A 19,437-nucleotide genomic window follows, 5' to 3' on the forward strand; every position below is an offset into this window, starting at 1 on the left:
AGTTACACAAGGATGTAAAAAACATCCAGCTGGGATTTTCTGTGGTAAGCATTTTATTTACAGGTGAGCCTGGTTATATAGAACTTTCACATAAAGCAATAATCTTGCAATTAAAAATGTTCACAATTTTTATGATGTTGTTTTCTTTTCCACTTCTTAATTCCGTTATTCCTATTGATCCCAGCAGGACTATTAAATTCAGAAATAATTTGCAGGATTTAATAAGTGAGCACTTCTTATCATGATATAACTTCTTTTAGAAGGGTTTTAACAGCTATTCTGCAAGTGTACGCACTGCCTGTGGCAGAGATTTGTCCAAAGGCATGTATGAAGACTGCGTTTCTGTACAAAAGTTGGTAAATGATTTTTGCATGCAAAGCTGGTACCAGGTTTTATATACAGTGAGCATATAAACCATGAGAAAGGTTTGGTATAAAGATTAAGCCAAAAAACTTTTCTTGTCATTATTGTCTTGAGGCTTTGGCTTTTCACTTTAGAGTTTTACTAGAAATTAGCTCATCTTTTCCCCATTCTTTTTCAGAATTTGTAGTATTTGTTTTTAAAAAATCGTTTTTTAAGAAATACATTCTCACATCTGTGAAATAAAAAAGAACTAAAAAGCTGAACAATTGAGCTAAGTGCTTATGTTTTTTTCCTCACCAGTGGTCTCCCTGAGAGGTGCTTCCTTCGCTTCTAGGCATATTGCCAAACTCTGGAAAAAAAAAGTCACAGAGAAAATGGGAACTAAAAGGGTGCAGCATCTGGCAGGTTTGGGCCCACGGTTTCTGGGATACGAATTCTATTTTTTTTTTCCTTATGTTATGCTCAGTGTGAGCAGAATTTAGTCCCAGCTTCCCAGCTGTAAAGTCCCTAATGTGGGAAGCCCTGGGTAGCCTGAATTACCCCCAAAGCCATTATTCCCACGTCAGCCGCGTTGCTGGCAGCCCGTGGGGCACGCGGTCGTGGCACGCTACCTTCTGGCTGTCCCAGCCAGCTGAATAACGTTTGGAATGTTACAAATTGCGAGATTTGCTGCAGTCTTCACTCAGTGACCGTGTCAAAAATGCAAGCTCCCAGTGCAGGAATGTAAAAATGAAATTTCTTGACTGAATTCCCTCCTTTCGGTTCTGCTGGCCCGTTGGGACGGGGCGCGCGAGAGCGCAGGGCTAGACATTAAGACGTTTACTTTCGACGTTTTTCTAACCACCAGTTTAGCACATGGCGCTTCCATATCTGCATCCAGCTTGAACGCTAAAATTCAAACTTGTGTGTCTAACTGCATGTTTGTGCATGAAGTAGCTAATATATATGCAGATGAATTAAAACTAATTAGAGCTAAAACCAACAAAGTGTACATTTCTAGCTAACAGCTACTTGCAACTCTATTATATACCACCTAAATAAGTTATCCACTGTGGTCTTGCTCATACAATTTTCTGTAAAACTTATTCTACTTTTTACGAAAAAATAGCATTTTGACACTAAAGAACTTCATATCTCCGTACAATAAGTGTGATTCTTTAAATTGAAATGTGAAATTCCACATCTGGTCTGTGAATATTAAGGAATATTAGATGTGGTGTACCTTAGATGACTATTTAAGGCCCTTCAGTCCATGCAGTATTTTTTTCCTTTCATTTCCTGGAACTTCATAGTTACCAGCACTCCAGCCCTGACTCACTCCAAACCTTTATTTGCGAGACTGAATGAGACCGCATGAGGGCAAAAAGAATTTAAACGCCTTAGTTTCATGTTAGACCGACATAATACCACAGTAACATAAGTACCTTAAGGTGAGCAAGAGGCACACGCAAACCGTGGGCGTTGATTGCCAGAGTAACTCTGTGGATGGGACCCTCATTTTCCATCCTGCGCTCGGTACGCGATAAAAGTGCTGGGGAAGGAAGGTATCCAAGCCGCTTTGGTGCTCAGCCGGGATCCCAAACAGTCCTTGAGCTCCCCAGCACACATAACTGATGCTTCTGCTCCCTACAGCCTAAAAGCAGCTGGAGCATGCCATAGGATACTCCGATCATGATTATCTCCCTAGGAATATCTCCTCCTTTCTCCTCATCTTGCTTAAAGCAGGATGGACATGGGAATCCTTGTCGGAGTGGGAAATCCTCGGCCCTAGAAATTCCTGATTTTCCAGTAATCTTTGCTACCGGATAAGCTACAGAGTAGCACGAAAGGAGCAGATCATTTTGCAGCCTGAAAGCCAAAGACAGATTTTACCTGCCTTTACTTCTGTGAATTAAGGTTTGCAGAAGTGTCTAGATCAACAGTCTGGAAGTAGATACCGTCGCAAAAACAGCTGGATTACTTAACCGATTTTAATATCCATCAGCAACTTTGAAAATCCTGAGTTTGCTTGCGCACATAATGTGATGCCATTGTTTGTGCATTTCCTAGATTAGTATCCTTGCTGTTTTGTAGAGTATTATTGTTAGGGATACTTGCATTTAGGTTGGAATGAATTTTTTTAAGGGTGACTCTCTTAATAATCGGTGACTCAAATAGGGTTGTGCTGTGTCTTCTGCCAGAAGAGGCCTCACCAGCAAAGTCTGATGTCTGTTGCTCAGGTCTGAGTTGTGGGGAGCTCAATTTGTTTTGTGAGGTCTGAGAAGTTCCCACAGGCTAATTCAGAGAAAGAATTATGGAAAAATTAAATCACAGTTTCTTTTAGTTAAACGGTACCTGGAGTGCCCCATAGGCTTGTTCCATTTTCTCCTTTAAAAGGTTGCTTTCATCCCTTATCTCCCTCCCGCAAACTCATCCCCCCCACATCATTAGATGTTGAATAATTATAACACACAAGCCTGAGGGAGGACAAACATTCATTTTCTTGGTGGTTTGAAGAGGACTTTGACATTTCTTGATCATCCCAAGTTATGCAGACAGCCTGTTCCAGTGGTTTTTAATGTATTCAAATAGGATATGACAATCAGCTAGGGAAAAATGGGCACGGCTGGAATTGCCACAGTACCTGTAAGCAGGTCAGGGAATATCCTGTTTTTGAAGCGTTATCATGTCAAATGTTAGAGCAGCAGGGGCGGCTTCCTGTTTTTTTTCCATGCAAAGAGAAATAAGGAGGAGCTGCTGGCCGAAGAACGCCGCCAGCTTCTTTTGGTCACGTATTTTGGTTCTACAACGGTGGCATTATTAACGGCAGACAGAAAAAGCCTCTGATCATGCAACCAAACTGAACCCTAGGAGCTGAAAACCCCTTCCTTTGTGCCCTCGTGAACCTTGCTAAGAATTAACTGGTGTCCATATACACAGGATTTTCTGCAGCATTTTGGCTGAGAGACAGGTAAGAGATGCTATCTCTATGAGCGCTTAAAGTTGGGGGTCAAGAACCTTCCCCATCACCACTAGTGGACATCCTCACCTTTCTGCAGAATGCATGATAAAACAACCCAACCCAGCAAAACATTGCTAGATTTGGTACGCAAAGCTTTAAATTGTCACGGTAGATTTTTGCTGGCATAAAATTTGATGATTCTGTTTACAGCAAAAATCTGGTACTGCAGAACTTATTTTCGTTGTATCACTTATACTCAATATTCCCCATATTAGCTGAATATCCGTGGACATGTAGCAGGTAAATGCTGAATACTCATGCAAGGAACATTACTGTTTAAAGATATATTGGAATCAAGCTTATTTTGGTGAAAGGAAACCGTACAGTTTATTATGGGAGACAAAGAAAGTGTTGGACACAACAATGATGTGCCTCCCAAATCCCAATATGCTTGTGTATGCGTATATACACATACCTCTCTCTCTCTGTATATAGCCTCCATATACATATGCATATATACACACACCCTGAAGTAAAGTTATTTGATATAATCTGGAAAACGAGACTTTCCTGACAGGGCTATTTCTCAATACTGCGTCTGAAACTTAACGTCTATCACTTACAAGCTGTATACGATCTCCGTAAAGAAATAGGTCCCTATGGCAATCTCCAGGAGCAGGCCTAGTTTTGCTAGAAACAACTGAGTTGTATTTCTGGGCCAACACTAAACATGAAGTACAAATTCAGGGCCAGCTGCTGCATCTTCAAGGGGCAGAGCAAAAGTCATTTTAAGCCATTGTTTTAATCTTGCAAGTTTAAATGCAAGAGTCGGCTTAATTCCTCGTATATGGTACAGCAGCCATCGGTCACTGAAATTCTCATCATTGTCCTCCCATCTAGTATTTTGGGTCAAGACAAAATCTATGGTGCTGTTCTCTTCCCTGTTACTTCTGCTGTTGCGGGCAGCAGCTGTAGACACCAAAGAAATGATTTAATGGGCACAGCGCAGTTCAGAAGTTATCCACCTGACCGAAGCGGGTGGAAGAACCCTTCCGTCTCCTTCTGCACACGCTTTCATGGCGCCCCGAAATGGTTATGGCGGAAGATGGGTGAGGCCCTGCCGTTTCAGCCTTTGCCTTTGCAGCTAAAAACTACAAGGAACAAGTTGGTGCCAAGTTCCTCGATGGCATTTGTGGCAAGGGCAACCATTCACTTAGACTGAAACTGCCAAATTAATCTCGGCTTAGCTAGACTTAATATTTCACATTTGTATACGAAGAAATGTTGACAATTCCTGGAAGTTTTAGTCATCGGTATTTAAATTGTTTAAGTGGCAAAGGGAAGTTATAAGTTCATTTGGATTTGCAAGAGGGTCTGACCTTATTTGAAGTACTGATCGATTGTATACAACACGAAAGGAAAGAGTGACCAATATTCCCTTAGCTCTTTGCGCAAAAACTTAAGCGTATTTATGGCAGCTTAATTTACAGGCCTAAGCTAGAACCTGTCTGTGAGTCAATGTTTATGTTGACTCTTTTAAATGTGAATTACAATGCAAACAGATGGTATGGTCAAAGGGTCTTTAATATGAACTGTGTTCAGGAGAACAAGGAATTTAGCTTAGAAATAAATCATTCGCCCTGCTTGTTATGGCACAGATGAACAATGTCAGGTCTGCTGTTCTTCTATGATGAGTTATTCCACTGTGTATCTTACACGTGGCTTTCAGCCATTTCCTAAATGTTTGGGTTTGGGTTTTTTTTTATTCCCACTTCATTTAAGGATTAACTAATTGATGTGGCTTAGGGATAAGACAGTGGCAAGGCTTTTTCAGCTTTTGTCCACCTTCCTAGAAATAATGATTTCTTAACCAAGAGCAGGGAGAGGACTTCCTTTCACACCTTTTTCTCTCGCTTTATTCTTTTGCAAGCTACACGCCATGTAATCTTACTTTCAGCAGCTAGATTGTAATTGGCTTTTTATTTAACTGCCAGCATTAATTACTTGTAATTTGATAAAAGCTACGTAAATACCTCCATACAAAGAAAAAGGCAAAAAGAAAACTCGAGTGACTAAGAGTATCATCTGGCACAACATAGGGACTTCTGTTGGTAGTTGAGTCAAAAGACTACACATGAAGACCTCGATGGCAGCTGAGGACGTGCCATGTGGGGCTTGGCACTTGTGCCTTTGGGACAGAGAAAGCCATGTTATGCCAATGTCAAAGGGGAAGTTAATATAATTAATTATGGCAGCATGAGCTTCGGTTTCCAATGTAAGTACCACTCAGGAGTAGCTATCTGAAGCCTCATACGTCTTGCTCTGTTCTTAACAACAGGTATTTTTTTCCTAGCAGGGGATACTTCAGGTGATAATTGAGAAATCGCGATCAAAGTCAGGAGAATTAGGTATTCTTTCTGGAAAACATAAGTATTGCACATGATGATTAATGATGTTGATGGGGGAGATTTTACTAAAGCACGCAGCCTTTATAGCTGAGAGGAGAATTACCCGTATTAAGACTCTCTGACTATGCATGCCGACTGCACTGGATCCCCTAAACGTCTAATTCCAAGGGCTGCAGAAGGCATTCCTCAGTTCTTAAATCCTTCACGTGCTCCCTGACCATAAGTTTTACATTTCCCTGTATAGGGGGAAGGTAAATTTGACCAGGCTAGTAACAGACGCGCTGCCGATGGCAAGCCAAGAAGGATGCGAGGCCTCCTTGTGTTTTTATTAATTGTTAAAAGGGATGCTTTGACAAGGACTTGGGCACCCTTAACACATACGTCTCAACGCCAGGATATCCTAGCAGCACCAGAATGATAATTTCGGACAGGAAGCCTGAAACTGCCTTTCTTTAAAGGAAATGTGAATCCAGTGGTAGGGATAACCTGCGCTCTGGGTTTATGGATTTGCAGGGAATTTTGCTCAAAGTCGTGGCATTTCTTCAAGCGCTAAGGATGAGACCACCCGCAGATCTCTTGGCTGACAGGCGTGTGCTATTTCATGTATTTGTTAATTAATCGGGCTAGTGTACGCTTTATGGCGCAGGTATGCCACTGAAGGGTAAGGACAGACCAATACAGACGCAAGCAGGGAAGGAATTTACTTAAAAAGACACTATGATAATTTTGCAAAAGAGGAGAAGCACCACTTACTATATTTCCATTATTTTCTTGATATTTGTTTCAAGTTGACTTGAGCACTGTTCCCAAAGGTCTCGGTTTTTTCCTCTGGCAAAAGCAGAGCTGCTTTTTCTAAAGTGCGGTCTGTTTTCCCTGAAGGTTCTCCTCTGACTCTGATTGCTTTTAAATGTCACTCTGCTGCTTAAGGCTACTGGTATGAATGTTTACTATTATATGGCTTATACCTATACTGAGTTTTCCATGTCAGATCCAGACTCAGTAAGCTTCTCAAAATGCCGAAGGTGAAATTTAGTTTTAAATGACTTGGTTGCCTAGGCAGAATTGCTCTTAATCAGAACCGGAAAATAATATTGGGAAATAAACTTTCTTTGATAGCAGTTTAATATACCATATCTATTGGCAGACAATTTCATCTGAGCCTTAGGATCACCTTGAAACGGGATGTTTTTTGGCAGAACACATTGCTGCCATCGAGAGTTTCCATAGTTTTTAGAACTTTTATCTGTTGTAGTTTTCTTTATGACTTCATTTTGAGGCCGTGTTGTTTTTAGTCACCATCTCAGACAATTCATTTTAGCAAATGAATTTTTTTATAAATACTGTGAAGACAGTGGGAAGTTCTAAAATGGTGAAAATAAACATTTAACTCATGTACATAAACCGGTGATTCACTGAAAGCATTATTTACATTTTCATTTGCCTACAGGCTGAAGCTGGTTGCACAGAGAAAATCATTTTGCCTTGTTTACACACATATGATTTGGGACTAACACCTTACCAACATTATTATCCTCAGATACACAGATTAATATTTCAATTCAGCATGCATCTGAATAATGAAGATAGTGATTGCAGTGCACAATTTCACGCAGGCAATGAAAGGTATGTTATCACTTGAAATCTAGTCAGTTAAGGATCAAAAATAGGCTTAGGTGATACATGACATCTCTTTTTTTTTTAAATGCTTTTATCCACTTTACTACAGTATGAAGGACTAATAATAGAGGATCCTGAGTACATAGAAATAATGATCCAGTTTTCCTAGTGCCTACTCCAAAGCCTCTTGAAACAGCAGAAGCCTTTGCACAGCAGACAAAGTGAAAAGAAACTTTTTTTTTCCTTCAAACATGGTTTTACAGGAAAGGAAGTGCTACTTCACATGCAAATCCTTTTTACTCTAGTCAGACCGTTTATAAAGCTCATTGTGTATATTATTAAAATAACACAATCTTTGATTAATTTTTTTCTCTTAACAGGTCTCCAAATGTTCTAAAAGCTGAAGCCTCGATTTTTAAATGATCCGCATAGAAACCAGCTCCTGTTCTCTCTTGGGGTCTTGCGAAATAAACAGGTGAAAGGCTAAATGTCCTTAGAGCTCACTCCGGGATCAGTGCATGCATATACAAGGTGTTTTGGAATAAAAAGAGTTCTTTTTTTCTTGGTAATTGATTTTTTTACATATCCTGGGAGATTGCCATTGCTCTGAAGCTCTAGGCTCCAGTTTTGCAAATATAGCAATTTAATCCCAGACCCGTTAAAATTAACAAGGCAGACAAACCTTGGGCTGCTAAATCCCAAGCAACGAAGCAGATAGCAGCACCGCTCATTTCTGTAGCCATTCACATTCATTTTACTTGCTTTCCTACAAACGAGCTGTGCTGTTTCTCGCAGGTATCCAGCATCCCAGCCCAGATTCACCTCACCCTGGTTTAGACATCCGACCGGGGCTCCCACGGCAGGAGTCCGGCGGCCCTAGGCTCCCGCCGTAGTCAATGAGAAGAGACAAGCATCTTGCGCGGGTGATTCATGGACCACACCAAAGATCTGAATCACTCCCATGGAGTGGCTCTCTCGCCCCACTGATTACAGAGGCAACTGAGGGTAAATGGGTTGGTGATGTAGGTGGTCAACCAGGTGGAATGCATCCGAACCGGTTCCAGTTAGTCAGGAGCTGCATTATCACAGCTGGTTCTGAACGCCTGACTCCAGACAGTTTCTCCTTCCAATATTATTCACAACTATGTCACATGAATCTGTCCTTTCCTAAAAGTATTCTTAAAAAAAAAAAAAAAAGTGTAGCTACATAATGCGCAACCCTGTTGCCCTGAAATTATAATTGAGTGCACTTTTAGGTAGATACTTTTCACTATAGTTCCAAAAAAACTATTTGAAGATGTGCTGAAATCAGTACATTCACTTAGTGTAGACTACGTTTGCGTTAGGTATAGGGGTATATTTCACTCCAGATTGAAACAAATGATACTTTGCTTTAGAAATTCTTTCTAGCTCAAGGGGATTTCTGCCGCTGTAAATCCATACAAAAAAGACAACAGCTGCAATAATTCTGAACTGCAAATTGCACTCAAAATTTGGAAAATATTTATGGTCTTGACATAGGTATGATTTCCATTAAAATAAATAGTGTAAGTTCATCTGGTCTCAAGTTTTCTGCGTGTCTTGTTTCCTGTGTGTTTTGTGGAGACTTTTCTTCCTATCAGATGCAGTAAATTCAACTCAAAATCCTCTGAAATTTCAGAGCAGCCAATTCGGATTTGATTTACACCTGCCGAAATCTGACATAGATCCATGTAGACCCGTATCATATAAATAGAATGTCGATGTAAAGAGGAACTGTGTCAAGGCATGGTTTCTAGAGGTCATGGCTTCTGTTGCCGAAGGGCTGACACATTTACTAGTGCACTTATCTTTACACATGGGCATAACCATTAATTAGCTCCGTCCTCTTCTCCACAGGCCACCTTCTAGCCTCTTCCCCTCTTGTTCCTTCTCCCTCAGGCAAAGCATCTCTTCTGTCTAGAAACCTCTGGAGACATTTGTTACGGTAACAGAATAGTTCAGGTCACATCTATCTACTGACAAAAGAATAATCGGCGCCGTTGGCAAAAATCCCGTTCTTTCATCTATTCTTTTCAGTATGAAATGCCTGAAATATCTTCAAAATGCATTCTGCCAATAAGTCATTAAGTCATCTATAAAGGACGAGGAGTAAATAAGGTACCATTGGCTCGACTCAGAAAAAAAAATGCGTAGGTGATCTCGGACTATTTTCAGCGGAGGTTCTGTGCTTGCGTCGGGCGGCTTTGAGGCTCACAAAGGGAATTCCAGTACAAATGAACCATAAAGCTCTCTGTGGGCAGAGAAAGCGGCGGGTGCAACCCCGTGCTGCTGCGAAGCAAGCGGAGGAGCGCTTTGCTCCTTCACCTTCTGCTGAGCAGCTCTTCCTCGCAGCGAGGGGTGTTTGTCCTCCCAGCCGCGCCGCCGGCGGGGAAGGCAGCTCGGCACGGCCGGACCCCGACACCTCGCCGTGCAAAAACTCGCTGGCGGGGCAGGAAGAGGTTGGTGTTTTGCTGAGCTTGGATAAACATTAGGATCTAATTTATCATGTGACAGGAAAGGAAAGCTTTCCCCCCCCCCCCTCCCTGTTTTTAACAGCTTTTGTTGGAATTCCATCATGTGGTTTTGAGGTGCAAAAAGAGATATTTAACCTGGGACTCTGACTACTTTGCTGTCAGCTGATTTGAAGTATGGCTCTTTCTGGACATGTCTACAAGTGTTACATCTCACTAAATGACATGGACAGGGAGCCAGACCTCTTGCTGAACTTACAAAAGAGACAACATACTCATTTAATTAAAAAGATCTGAGCTGCCAGTGCTCTTCATGTCATACAGTGTATCTTGTGCTACGTGCCCAGGAGCAAGAAAAAAGGAAACCGTTTTCCTTGTACTACAAGGTGAATAGGAATGCTGAGAAATATTTTGGTATTTGCAGAACCCGTGAGTTCTCCTGACTTTATTATTTGATGTGTAGTATGTGCAACACAGAGCATTATGGAAAGCTCTGATTGTTCGGTTGTGTTTCTGGCACCTGAAACCCTGACCCTACGCAGATCCGCGCCGGGCTACGGTGGACTGTGCATGGGGATAGCAGTACGGCTTCGAAACCAGGCCTTTCAGATATTTTTGAGGCATCTCAGAAATTCTGCTGTATCCACAGCCCGGGCTTGGAGCCTAGCACTCACAAAGCAAGGTGCCTGACGAAGGTATTTGCAGTATGTCACGTGGGAGGCGTATTCCTTAACAGGGGTATTCTGGATTCAAGTTCCCTCCCGGACTAAGCCATCCATTTGGGCACGAATAAATACCCAGCGCTTTATACCTGAGGAGTCAGTGCCTCCCTTTTTATAGAGCAGACATTTATATGCCATGGGAACTCTGTTCCCACCTGAGGCTGAAACTCATTTCTAAAGAAGGTGCCTGGCTGACGACATTTCCATCTCTCCTCAGAAACTTGTGTGGAGAGTGATACGTGATTTGAAGGTGACAAAGATAAAGGTGACAAGGAGGCTGAGGAGGGTCTGCAGCTAAAGCCTCTTCATGGGAAGTCCAACCACAGGTGAGAGGAGCTGGGAAAGCTGAATGCAAAAATCTGCGCCTTGTTAACAAACTGGTTGAAGTGAATATTAATATAGGGAGTTCATTCATATTTATTCTCCATTTCAGAACTGTGTGGAAGGTTCTTTGCTTGCTTTCATAATGAAGCATGATTATAGTTGTTGGTACAACTGTTTATTTTTGGTTTTAACCATTTAAGGACAACCCAAAACTTAGTTTCAAAAGGAAAAACAACCACATGCTAAGTAATCCCAAACTGAGAGCAAAGGTAATGCCATCTCTTAAGATCTAAGTAAACACCGAGGTTCCCTTATGAATTTATTCTGCATAATCTGGGTCTGAGATCGGTTAATCTGATTAATTGTAGTGTCCAATTTGATGGAGATTATAAATTCTGAGCCTATTACAGCATTTAACCTTTTGCCCTTACATTCACAAAGTCTCCATTTGACTCATATGTTAAACGAAAATGAAATCAGGCCAGCTTCTATTAACATTATTAGTTTTCATTTTTTATGTGTGATGAGTTGAAGCAAAATAGTGTTTGTTCATGCAGCTGTAAATGCCACTTCATTTTTCAGCCTTGTTTTAGTTTTGCTGGAACACTTCATTTTGAAGATGCTACCTTGACAGCTCCTTAGGCTGGTCCTCTTCATCCACAGAAGCGGTATGGCAAAAGCTACCAAGATGAAAGGTGAGGATTTTGCCTTTCCTGGCATGCACTGTCCTCCTGAATTCTGGCCTGGAAGGACTTTCTCGACTTGCAACATTGGTTAGGCAGAGCCAGGTCAAAGAGTTTCAGAACATTTGCACTCTGACTCCCAAAGAAAGGACGAGGACAAAATAATAAGCACTCTCCTATCAGTAAAGGCATCTCGTGACTCCATCGCCCTCACCACCACAGCTGACATACCTGAGAAACATATTCACAGGGAACAAAAATTCAGACCTCAGCTTAGGAAGGGGCAAAACACAACCTCTAAGGTCTGCAGTGAAGACTTAGTGCTCGGTAATGACCCTGCCACGGGGAAAACCTCAGCGTTGGGAGCCAATTGCTTGCCCTGGCTCTCATATTCAGATCTCTGCCGCTATGCTGGAACTGTTCATCGCTTGTCAACTAGTGGCAACGAGATAACTCCCTTAAATTCTTGAAAATATTTTGAAATGTCTAGGTTTTATGATTTTTCAATTTCTTTTCCAAAAGTAGTTACGGTTCGAGTCCTACACATTTTTCCCTTCTGAATTCTGAAATAAATTGTCTGAGTTCATTGGAGCAACTGCAGTGTGGAAACTTTGGCTGCAATGAAATTTCAAGCTCTTCGTTGTCAGTGGAAAAATTTTGCTTTTCTGGTAATAAAGGAATACCTGATTGTAATCAGTTGATGGTAGCTTATTTTAGCATACTTTAATTGTTATGCCTGCACTTTTTATTTAAAATTTCATCATGCAATAGTTCAGGAACCATAGTTCAGCTGCAGGGGTCCATAGTTAGCAACATGTGGAGAATGACAGAAAAATGAGAATTTCTTCACATACCTTTACCAGTTTATTTGTAAAATGTTTTTCCTCCTCTCAGAATTAACATGTAATACCTTTCTTTGCTTCAAAAATACTTTTTCTGCAAGTGTAAGCATGAAATGTAGAAACTGTACAAACTGGACCTAGAGCAGATCAGGGGATGTAATGTCCGAAATGGCTGTTCTGCCACTACAGGTAGAAAGATTATTTTGCCTGCAGGGCATTATTTGAAGGGCTGATGCCTAGACTATTATTCATAAATGATTTCACAACGAAATCAGTACTTTTCAATATTGAGGGCTTTCTGCTAAAATTTTAAGCAGGCTGTCATTTTGATATTAGACTAGTATAAGTGATAACAAAATGAAGATACCAGGGGAAAAAAAACCTTAATCTTCCACAAAGTTAGTATAATTTTTTTTAAATAATGAGCAAGAGGAATTTGATTTTTTAAAATGCTTTTAAGTTTTTAAAGTCTCACTTTACTAGACTAGTATCAATATGACTGACTTATATTTTTATATCACCCTCCTGAACATTGCATTATAGAGGAAGGAAAGAATTATCTGAAATCCTAGTCTGAGAGGTAAGGAAATACCATCTCTCCTCTTCTGCCAATGCATTTACATCCTATGTATTTGTGACTATGCTTAGAAAACTGGGTTTATTTTTCACTTGCACACGAAGAGTTTAAGTATTTTTCTAGTGGTTTGCTTAGCCTTTCAACAATCAGGTCAAGCTGGCAGAGTATTTTTGTTTTCTTTAGAGAATCAGACAAAATCAGCACCTGTGGTGTATAAGGAATACTGTTGTCAATGAATTGCATGCGAGTTACAGAAGACAATTTTGTTGATGCAAGTGAAGATAAAGAGAGAGTTTGGGGCAATGAAATAGAAGCATTTATCTGTAGAAATTATCTTAGAAATAATGAGCTGATTACGTTCAAGGTAATCATCAGGATCTAGTTTTAAGCATTAAGTAACTGCCTTTGGTTGACCCCAGAAATACGTTGATGTGCTTCATAAAAGCATGGCCCACATTCAGCTGATAATTCTACATTAACGTGATTTATGTGAAAGAAGCCCTCAGTGTGGGTTAAACTGTCAGTAGCAGGTTGAAGGAGAGGACCAAGTGAATGACTCCTTCCTTCCTCCCCTCCCATGATAATTTATAGTAGCTTATGTTAAAATCAAAGCTTATAAGTTTCTAAAGATATCAATATAAATATGTCAAAGCTTATCAATAAAGAGCATTGAGCTATACTGAGACTATCTGACAGCACATGTTGATTCATAACATTGGGAGGCTTCCTCAGGAAGAGCACAATTGATTTCAGAATTTTTTTTGCTACTCTTTCTATATTGAAAAGTCAGATCTCAGTATTTATACAATTACACTTCAATGGTGTATTACTCAGCGTTAAACCTGTGCTAACTGGTATTTGGCAAAACTCATGATCTGAATGTGCCTCCTAATATTTGGCTTTTTCCTTGAAGTTCCAGCTCCCAGAGTCATGTGATTATATCAGAAACTTGAAGAGAGGAAAAAAAAAAATCTAAACCTCATGGCTACAGAGGAAAAGCTTAAAAATGTGACCTGAATTCACCCTAAAGGCTCAAATATCAAAGGGAAAGGGCACAATGTAGTAAATCTGTAATTGTAAAGATTTTTATATTTGGGGGAAGGAAGAATGACTCATTAATGATCCTTTCCATCCAGTGCTAGGTGTCAATATGCTGTGTTTACAAATTAAGTGTCATGTAATCCAGTCACAAAACTGCACAACCATCAGTGCACAGACTGCTACTTTTTGGCATGGCGTGCCTCTCTCTGCATAACTGGCCCATGATGTTTTTCAGACCTTTCTGCTCTAAAAGCAAGAATAGGGTCCAAAATGCAAATGCTTTAGTCATAGTAGTAACACAAACGGAAGAGTGAAATGAGATTTTTCTGAGCTTTGCCTACAAACTCCAACCTTACTCAGGTGCATGGAAGAAGTTTAGAAACACAATCATCTGGCAATAGAGTAAAAGGTATATAAACGCAAGTGCAAAATGTTTATATGCTGTTTTGGAAACAGCTTACAGAGGAGGGGAAAAAAAAAAAGAGGTCTTTTGTCAGTGTAGCCAAAGCCCGTTTCCTGTGGGGAATAAGCTACGCTGGTGAAGTCACCCCTCGCTGGAGCTGTGCTGAGGACGCGCTGGCTCCGCTTCATCACAGGGCGAGGTGGGAGAAGCCAGTGTTGCCCATGCTGAGCCTTCTGACAGCACGCAGACCTCCTACGAATTATGGTGGAAGGCAGCTCATTACACCGCTTCAGCGGTTGTCCTCTGCAGCCCGCAGCCCCGTGCAGGCGTTGGCTCCTCCAGCCGCTTTATTCACCACAGAGCCATTAGTTACGCCGTTTAATTGGTCAAAACCATCACCTCGCAGCTCTGCGAGCCGCAAGGCGTGAACACATGGCTTACCGTCACTCCTCCACCCCAAATAATTCTGAATGTATGCTGCAAGGGTGCCGGTGGAGGGCACAGGCAGCGGGCTGAGGCGGTGGGAGTGGGCTGAGGCGGTGGGAGCGGGACGAGGGCTCGGGGCAGGGCCCAGCTCCTGCTCAGCGAGCAATGCCCACAGCAGGCAGCTCACTGTTGGCAAGAGCGGGCAGACCCGCCTGGCAGGGCCATGCCGCGACACGCAGGCCCTGGGAAGGACTGCGATTGCGAGGTGACTTTGGCACATGCAGCGGTGATTACTCCAGTCCTGCCCTCTTGCTCAGCCCTCAGTGAGCACGCCTCCTACCCTGGGGCTCTGCTCCGAGACGTGGCGGCCCTCCTTTCGGGCGGACACCCGTGGGCGGCGGGAGTATCGCTTGCAGGGGAAGGGAAAGGGCGCTCAACGGGACTGCAGCCCGGCCTCTGCGGGGGAGCGGGTCTCGAACCCGCGGTCACCAGCGATGGAGAAGGAGGGCAGGAGCGCCCGAGCCTCCCCGCGCGGTGCATTGTGGGCCCCGCACTGATTTATGCAGGAGCCGCAGAGGGCGCCGGGAGAAGCGGGAGGCCGCGGCGCTCGGTGCTCGGCGCTGGCGCGGCGGGCGGCAGGTCGGGGGTCGTTGGCGGCGATCGGGGCTCTCCGAGCGCGCAGGGCCTTTGCCGCCCCCTGAGGCCGCGGCGGCACCGCTGGGCCCGGGCCGCCGCGGGACGCAGCGGCACCTACCCGGTCTCAGCCGGCCCCTCGCCGGCCACCACGGACGTGGAGGAGGCGGCGGCGGGCGGAGCCGGGCCCGGCCCACAGGGACGCGAGTCCTCTCGCCGCGGGCGAGCTTGCCCCGCCGCTCGGTAGGGGCCGGAGGGAGGGCTCCTTCGGCCCTCACGGCGCCGGGGCCTCCGTGGCCGGGCTTGCTCCTCAGGGACTGCGCGGAGCCGCCGCCGCTGCGGGGCCGCGCTCCCGGCGCCGCTGGGGCCTCCGGCGGAGAGGGAGGGAGGCCGGGCCCGGCGCTCCCCGTCAGGGGCGGCGGGGAGCAGAAGAGCCCTATCTCCTCGGCCAGCATCTTCGTTTGTCGGGCCCTGCCGCGGTGAAGAGGAGCGGTGAGACCCAGACGGCGAGCTGCCGGTGCCTCCGTCTCACTTGCCCCCCCCCCCCCCCCCCCCCCCGCCCCGCCTGTGCTTGCCGGGCGCTGCCTCCGTTCTCGGCGGGTTTCTTTCACCCCTCTTGGCTGGATATATCTGTTTCCGAGCATCGTCGGTGGGACTGGCCGGGGCGAGAGCGGGTGGAGAACTAACGCAGTGGAAACAACAGGTCTCCCTTCTCGCCTTCAAAGCGATACCAGCGCCTTGCTCTTGGGATTATAAATGTTTGAACTAAGACCCAAGAAACTGGAAGGAGAGCCTCCTGTTGGAATTAACAGAAGAGAAAAGAAGGGGGGCTTTTCCAAATCCTTTACGAGGAAGTTTGTGCCGTTTTCCCATGCTGTCCGTACTCTGTTTAATAATGCGATTGTGACCTGAGTGGAATTTATGAGTGATGAACTATTGAAGCTTGTTGCACCACTGCATCAGACTACAATTTTTTTTTTCCTCTCTCAGCACATGATTCCCCCATTCCAGCTGTTGCAGGACCTATTGGCCAGTAATAGAGGGATGGGAAGCTGAGGCAGTTTATTTTCAGATTTTTCTGTTCTGGGGACTTGACTAGCTAGCTGAAGCTGCTGCTGCTTTTTACTGGATCTGCTCTTTACTCGGCAGGTTTATTTGTTTTCATGTGCACGGGGTGTTTCAATTAAATAGACATTGGACTAGAGCTGAATGGATGCTTTGCAAACCAAAAAGTTTTTGGGGCTAACAAAAAAGTACTAAGAACAGAGAAGAACTGGTACTGCAGGAAACCTGGGGCCTGTTTTCCAACCCTTATTTTTTTCAGCAAGGTAAATAATGTAGTGGTGCTGAAAATACAGGGCTTATGGTAATCACGCATGAAAATGTTACAAAGCACTTCAGGCTGCTCCGAGTCTTTCAAGGGATTGAGAGGACCTACACTAAGGCTCAGAATAAGTTTAATTGTTCTTTAACGTGTTCAGATATGAATGCAAAATATAAGGCTGAGAACAAACTTTGTGGTACCTGAGAGGTTGAAAGAACTATTTTTTCAGATTTGCCTTTGGTTCTTGTCAGTTTGTGATGTTGAGAGAGGCTGTCTGAAGAACTTTAGAAGTCTTAGTGGTTCAGTGAGAGTGTACAGTAATTGTATTAGTGTGTTTTTTCCATGCTTTTTAAAAGCTTGATGCCTTAGTCTCTTGTAAGGATCTGTTAGGGTCTCTTAAAAGTCGTTCTAGTTTAACAGTAGTACAGTACTTACATTTAATTCTTAACTGTATTCATACTCTGCCTTTAATTATTTTTGCTTACCTTTTGTTATCCACAGTGAGAGCTGCTACCATTTCATAATTAATTTTTTGCTTTTTATCTTCCTTTACATGTGTATCTCCTGAATGAGGCTAGTTGGATTTACCACTAATGTACATGCATCACTTCTACCATAGACTTTCTACAACCAGCATAAGCTCAAAGTACCTTTTTAGATACTATCTTTGTGTGTTTCAGGTGTTGGAAGAAGCAGATAATGATTCTCAAAATATGCAGTGTAATCAGTTACTAGTTTAAGTGTATAATTTTTGGTGGCATGCTGCATGCCTTATCTTTGTTTTTTTAAAGATCTCGGCAGCAGTTTACTCTTAACAAAAATATAAATCCATTAAAATGAGATCACACTTTGAAACGTAGCCGTAAAAAATCTGGTTTTGCAAGAAGTCACAAGATTCTCATTATGAAGTGATGCCTTGATTAAATTGATTGTATACCTCTTCTCGCGCAGTCTTAATGAAATAGTGGCAAACACTAAGGTGTTGGCAACCTTTGCTGATGCTATCATTGGGGGAACTAAGTTGGTATTATGGGTAGTATCCAAAGTTCCTTTGCTTATCCTGTTTAGATTTGTTTGATTTAAATTTATGGTCTTTGTTTTGTCTTATTTTGTTTCAAGATGATGTGTGAGGTGATGCCAACCATCAGTGAGGCAGAGATTCCCTCTGGGGGAAATGGAGGCCATGGTTCAGGTTCCCCGTTACAGTCAGATGCTGATTCCCATTTTGAGCAATTAATGGTATCCATGTTGGAAGAAAGGGATCGCCTTCTGGAAACACTAAGAGAAACTCAGGAGACGCTAGCATTGACCCAGGGCAAGCTACATGAAGTTGGTCATGAGAGAGATTCCTTGCAGAGACAGCTCAATACTGCACTTCCACAGGTATGGACATTTTGAAAGGAAGGTATCTCTTGATAATTTTTGTATTCTTTGTGGTATTTTGTTGGCTTTTTGTATATTTAATTTACTGAAGAGTGAGGTTATGTTAGGGGAAGATGTATCCAGCTTAGTACTTTCCTGAAGAGTCTGTAGGTGCTTGCTCACTTTTGAGAAAGGTAAAAGGGCAAGTGGGGATCATCATCCCTTTCCCTCCAGTATGCTTTCCCAGTTTCTGGTGTTTCTTTGGCTTAGCCTGAGTGTGAAGTCATACCTACATAATTTTGTTTAATAGAACTTAATGGACTTTCTTCTGTCTCTAGTATTTTTTTTAATGTTGTTTCTAATTGCCTTATTCATGTGCTTAAGAATTACTTACAGGCCATTCTGATACCATTGTGGACTTCAGTTTAAAAACTTGAAAAGTTTTAAGACTGCACCCTTGTGAATACGTGCTGAGTTGTCATGGCATTGTAGAAGTCCAAGTGTGTTGTTTAACTCAGTTCCTTTTGGAGAGTTTGGATTTTTTTTCTTTTTTGGTCTTGCTAGGAGTTAGTAATTACTGATTTATGGAGGATGCACTGTACCAACATACAGCCTGTAGTGTGTAGTTAGGAAAGGTGATTGGTGTCTATGGAACTTCTTGGTTTTTATCCATTCTAGTTAAAAAGAATACAATTGAACTTTGAACACTTTGAAAAGCATTTGGTTGTAGGCAAAGCAGAGGCTGCTTTTGGGTGTCAGTTAACTGTTTGTAGCCTTGCACTTTCTAGCATGGTTGGTTGTTGTCCCAAGTATGTCATGCTGATGTTATACTTGCATATGTTATTCCATAAATACTTAATATTTTTACAAATGTTTACATGTCCTTAAATATTGTAGTTACTGTTTATACCCTTTAAAACAGTAGTCTTAAACTGTTCTGTTTCCACTGCTGTCATTACAATGTAATCACTGTATGACTCTTGGTATGGTAATTGGTACTGGCAATTACTCAGGGATAGAAACTAAAAAGTAATACATGTTAATCTAGTTGTGTTACAATGGCATGAATGGAAATCAGAAAGGAGAAGTTTCCAATCTTTGCTGCTCCCTGTCTTAAATCATGTGCTGCAGGCAAAAATCATTCTTTTTGTTTTTTTTTTTTGTTGTAATAATTGTGGCTTCTCTTTAGCTGCTATTTCAGGTCTGCTACATTAATGGATGCCATTAACCAATCGTATGATCTGTAAACTGTTATGCTTGGATTTGTGGCTGAGTAGAA

General features: G+C 42.6%; 1 protein-coding gene across 2 annotated transcripts in view; it reads left to right on the forward strand.

Annotated features, from left to right (window-relative positions):
* Nucleotides 1–17,915: 17,915 nt before the first annotated feature.
* Nucleotides 17,916–19,437, forward strand: part of PPFIA1 (PTPRF interacting protein alpha 1) — a gene marked incomplete at both ends in the record, with an annotated part of 55,214 nt that continues 53,692 nt past the window's right edge. For both annotated transcript variants that reach the window (XM_082000684.1, XM_082000685.1), the window contains one exon: nt 17,916–18,179. In XM_082000684.1, coding sequence (XP_081856810.1) covers nt 17,916–18,179 — 264 coding nt within the window. The remainder of the gene's footprint in view (nt 18,180–19,437) is intronic.

The sequence above is a fragment of the Phaethon aethereus genome (genome assembly GCF_964289735.1).
Source record: "Phaethon aethereus genome assembly, chromosome: 5".
NCBI lineage: Eukaryota > Metazoa > Chordata > Aves > Phaethontiformes > Phaethontidae > Phaethon > Phaethon aethereus.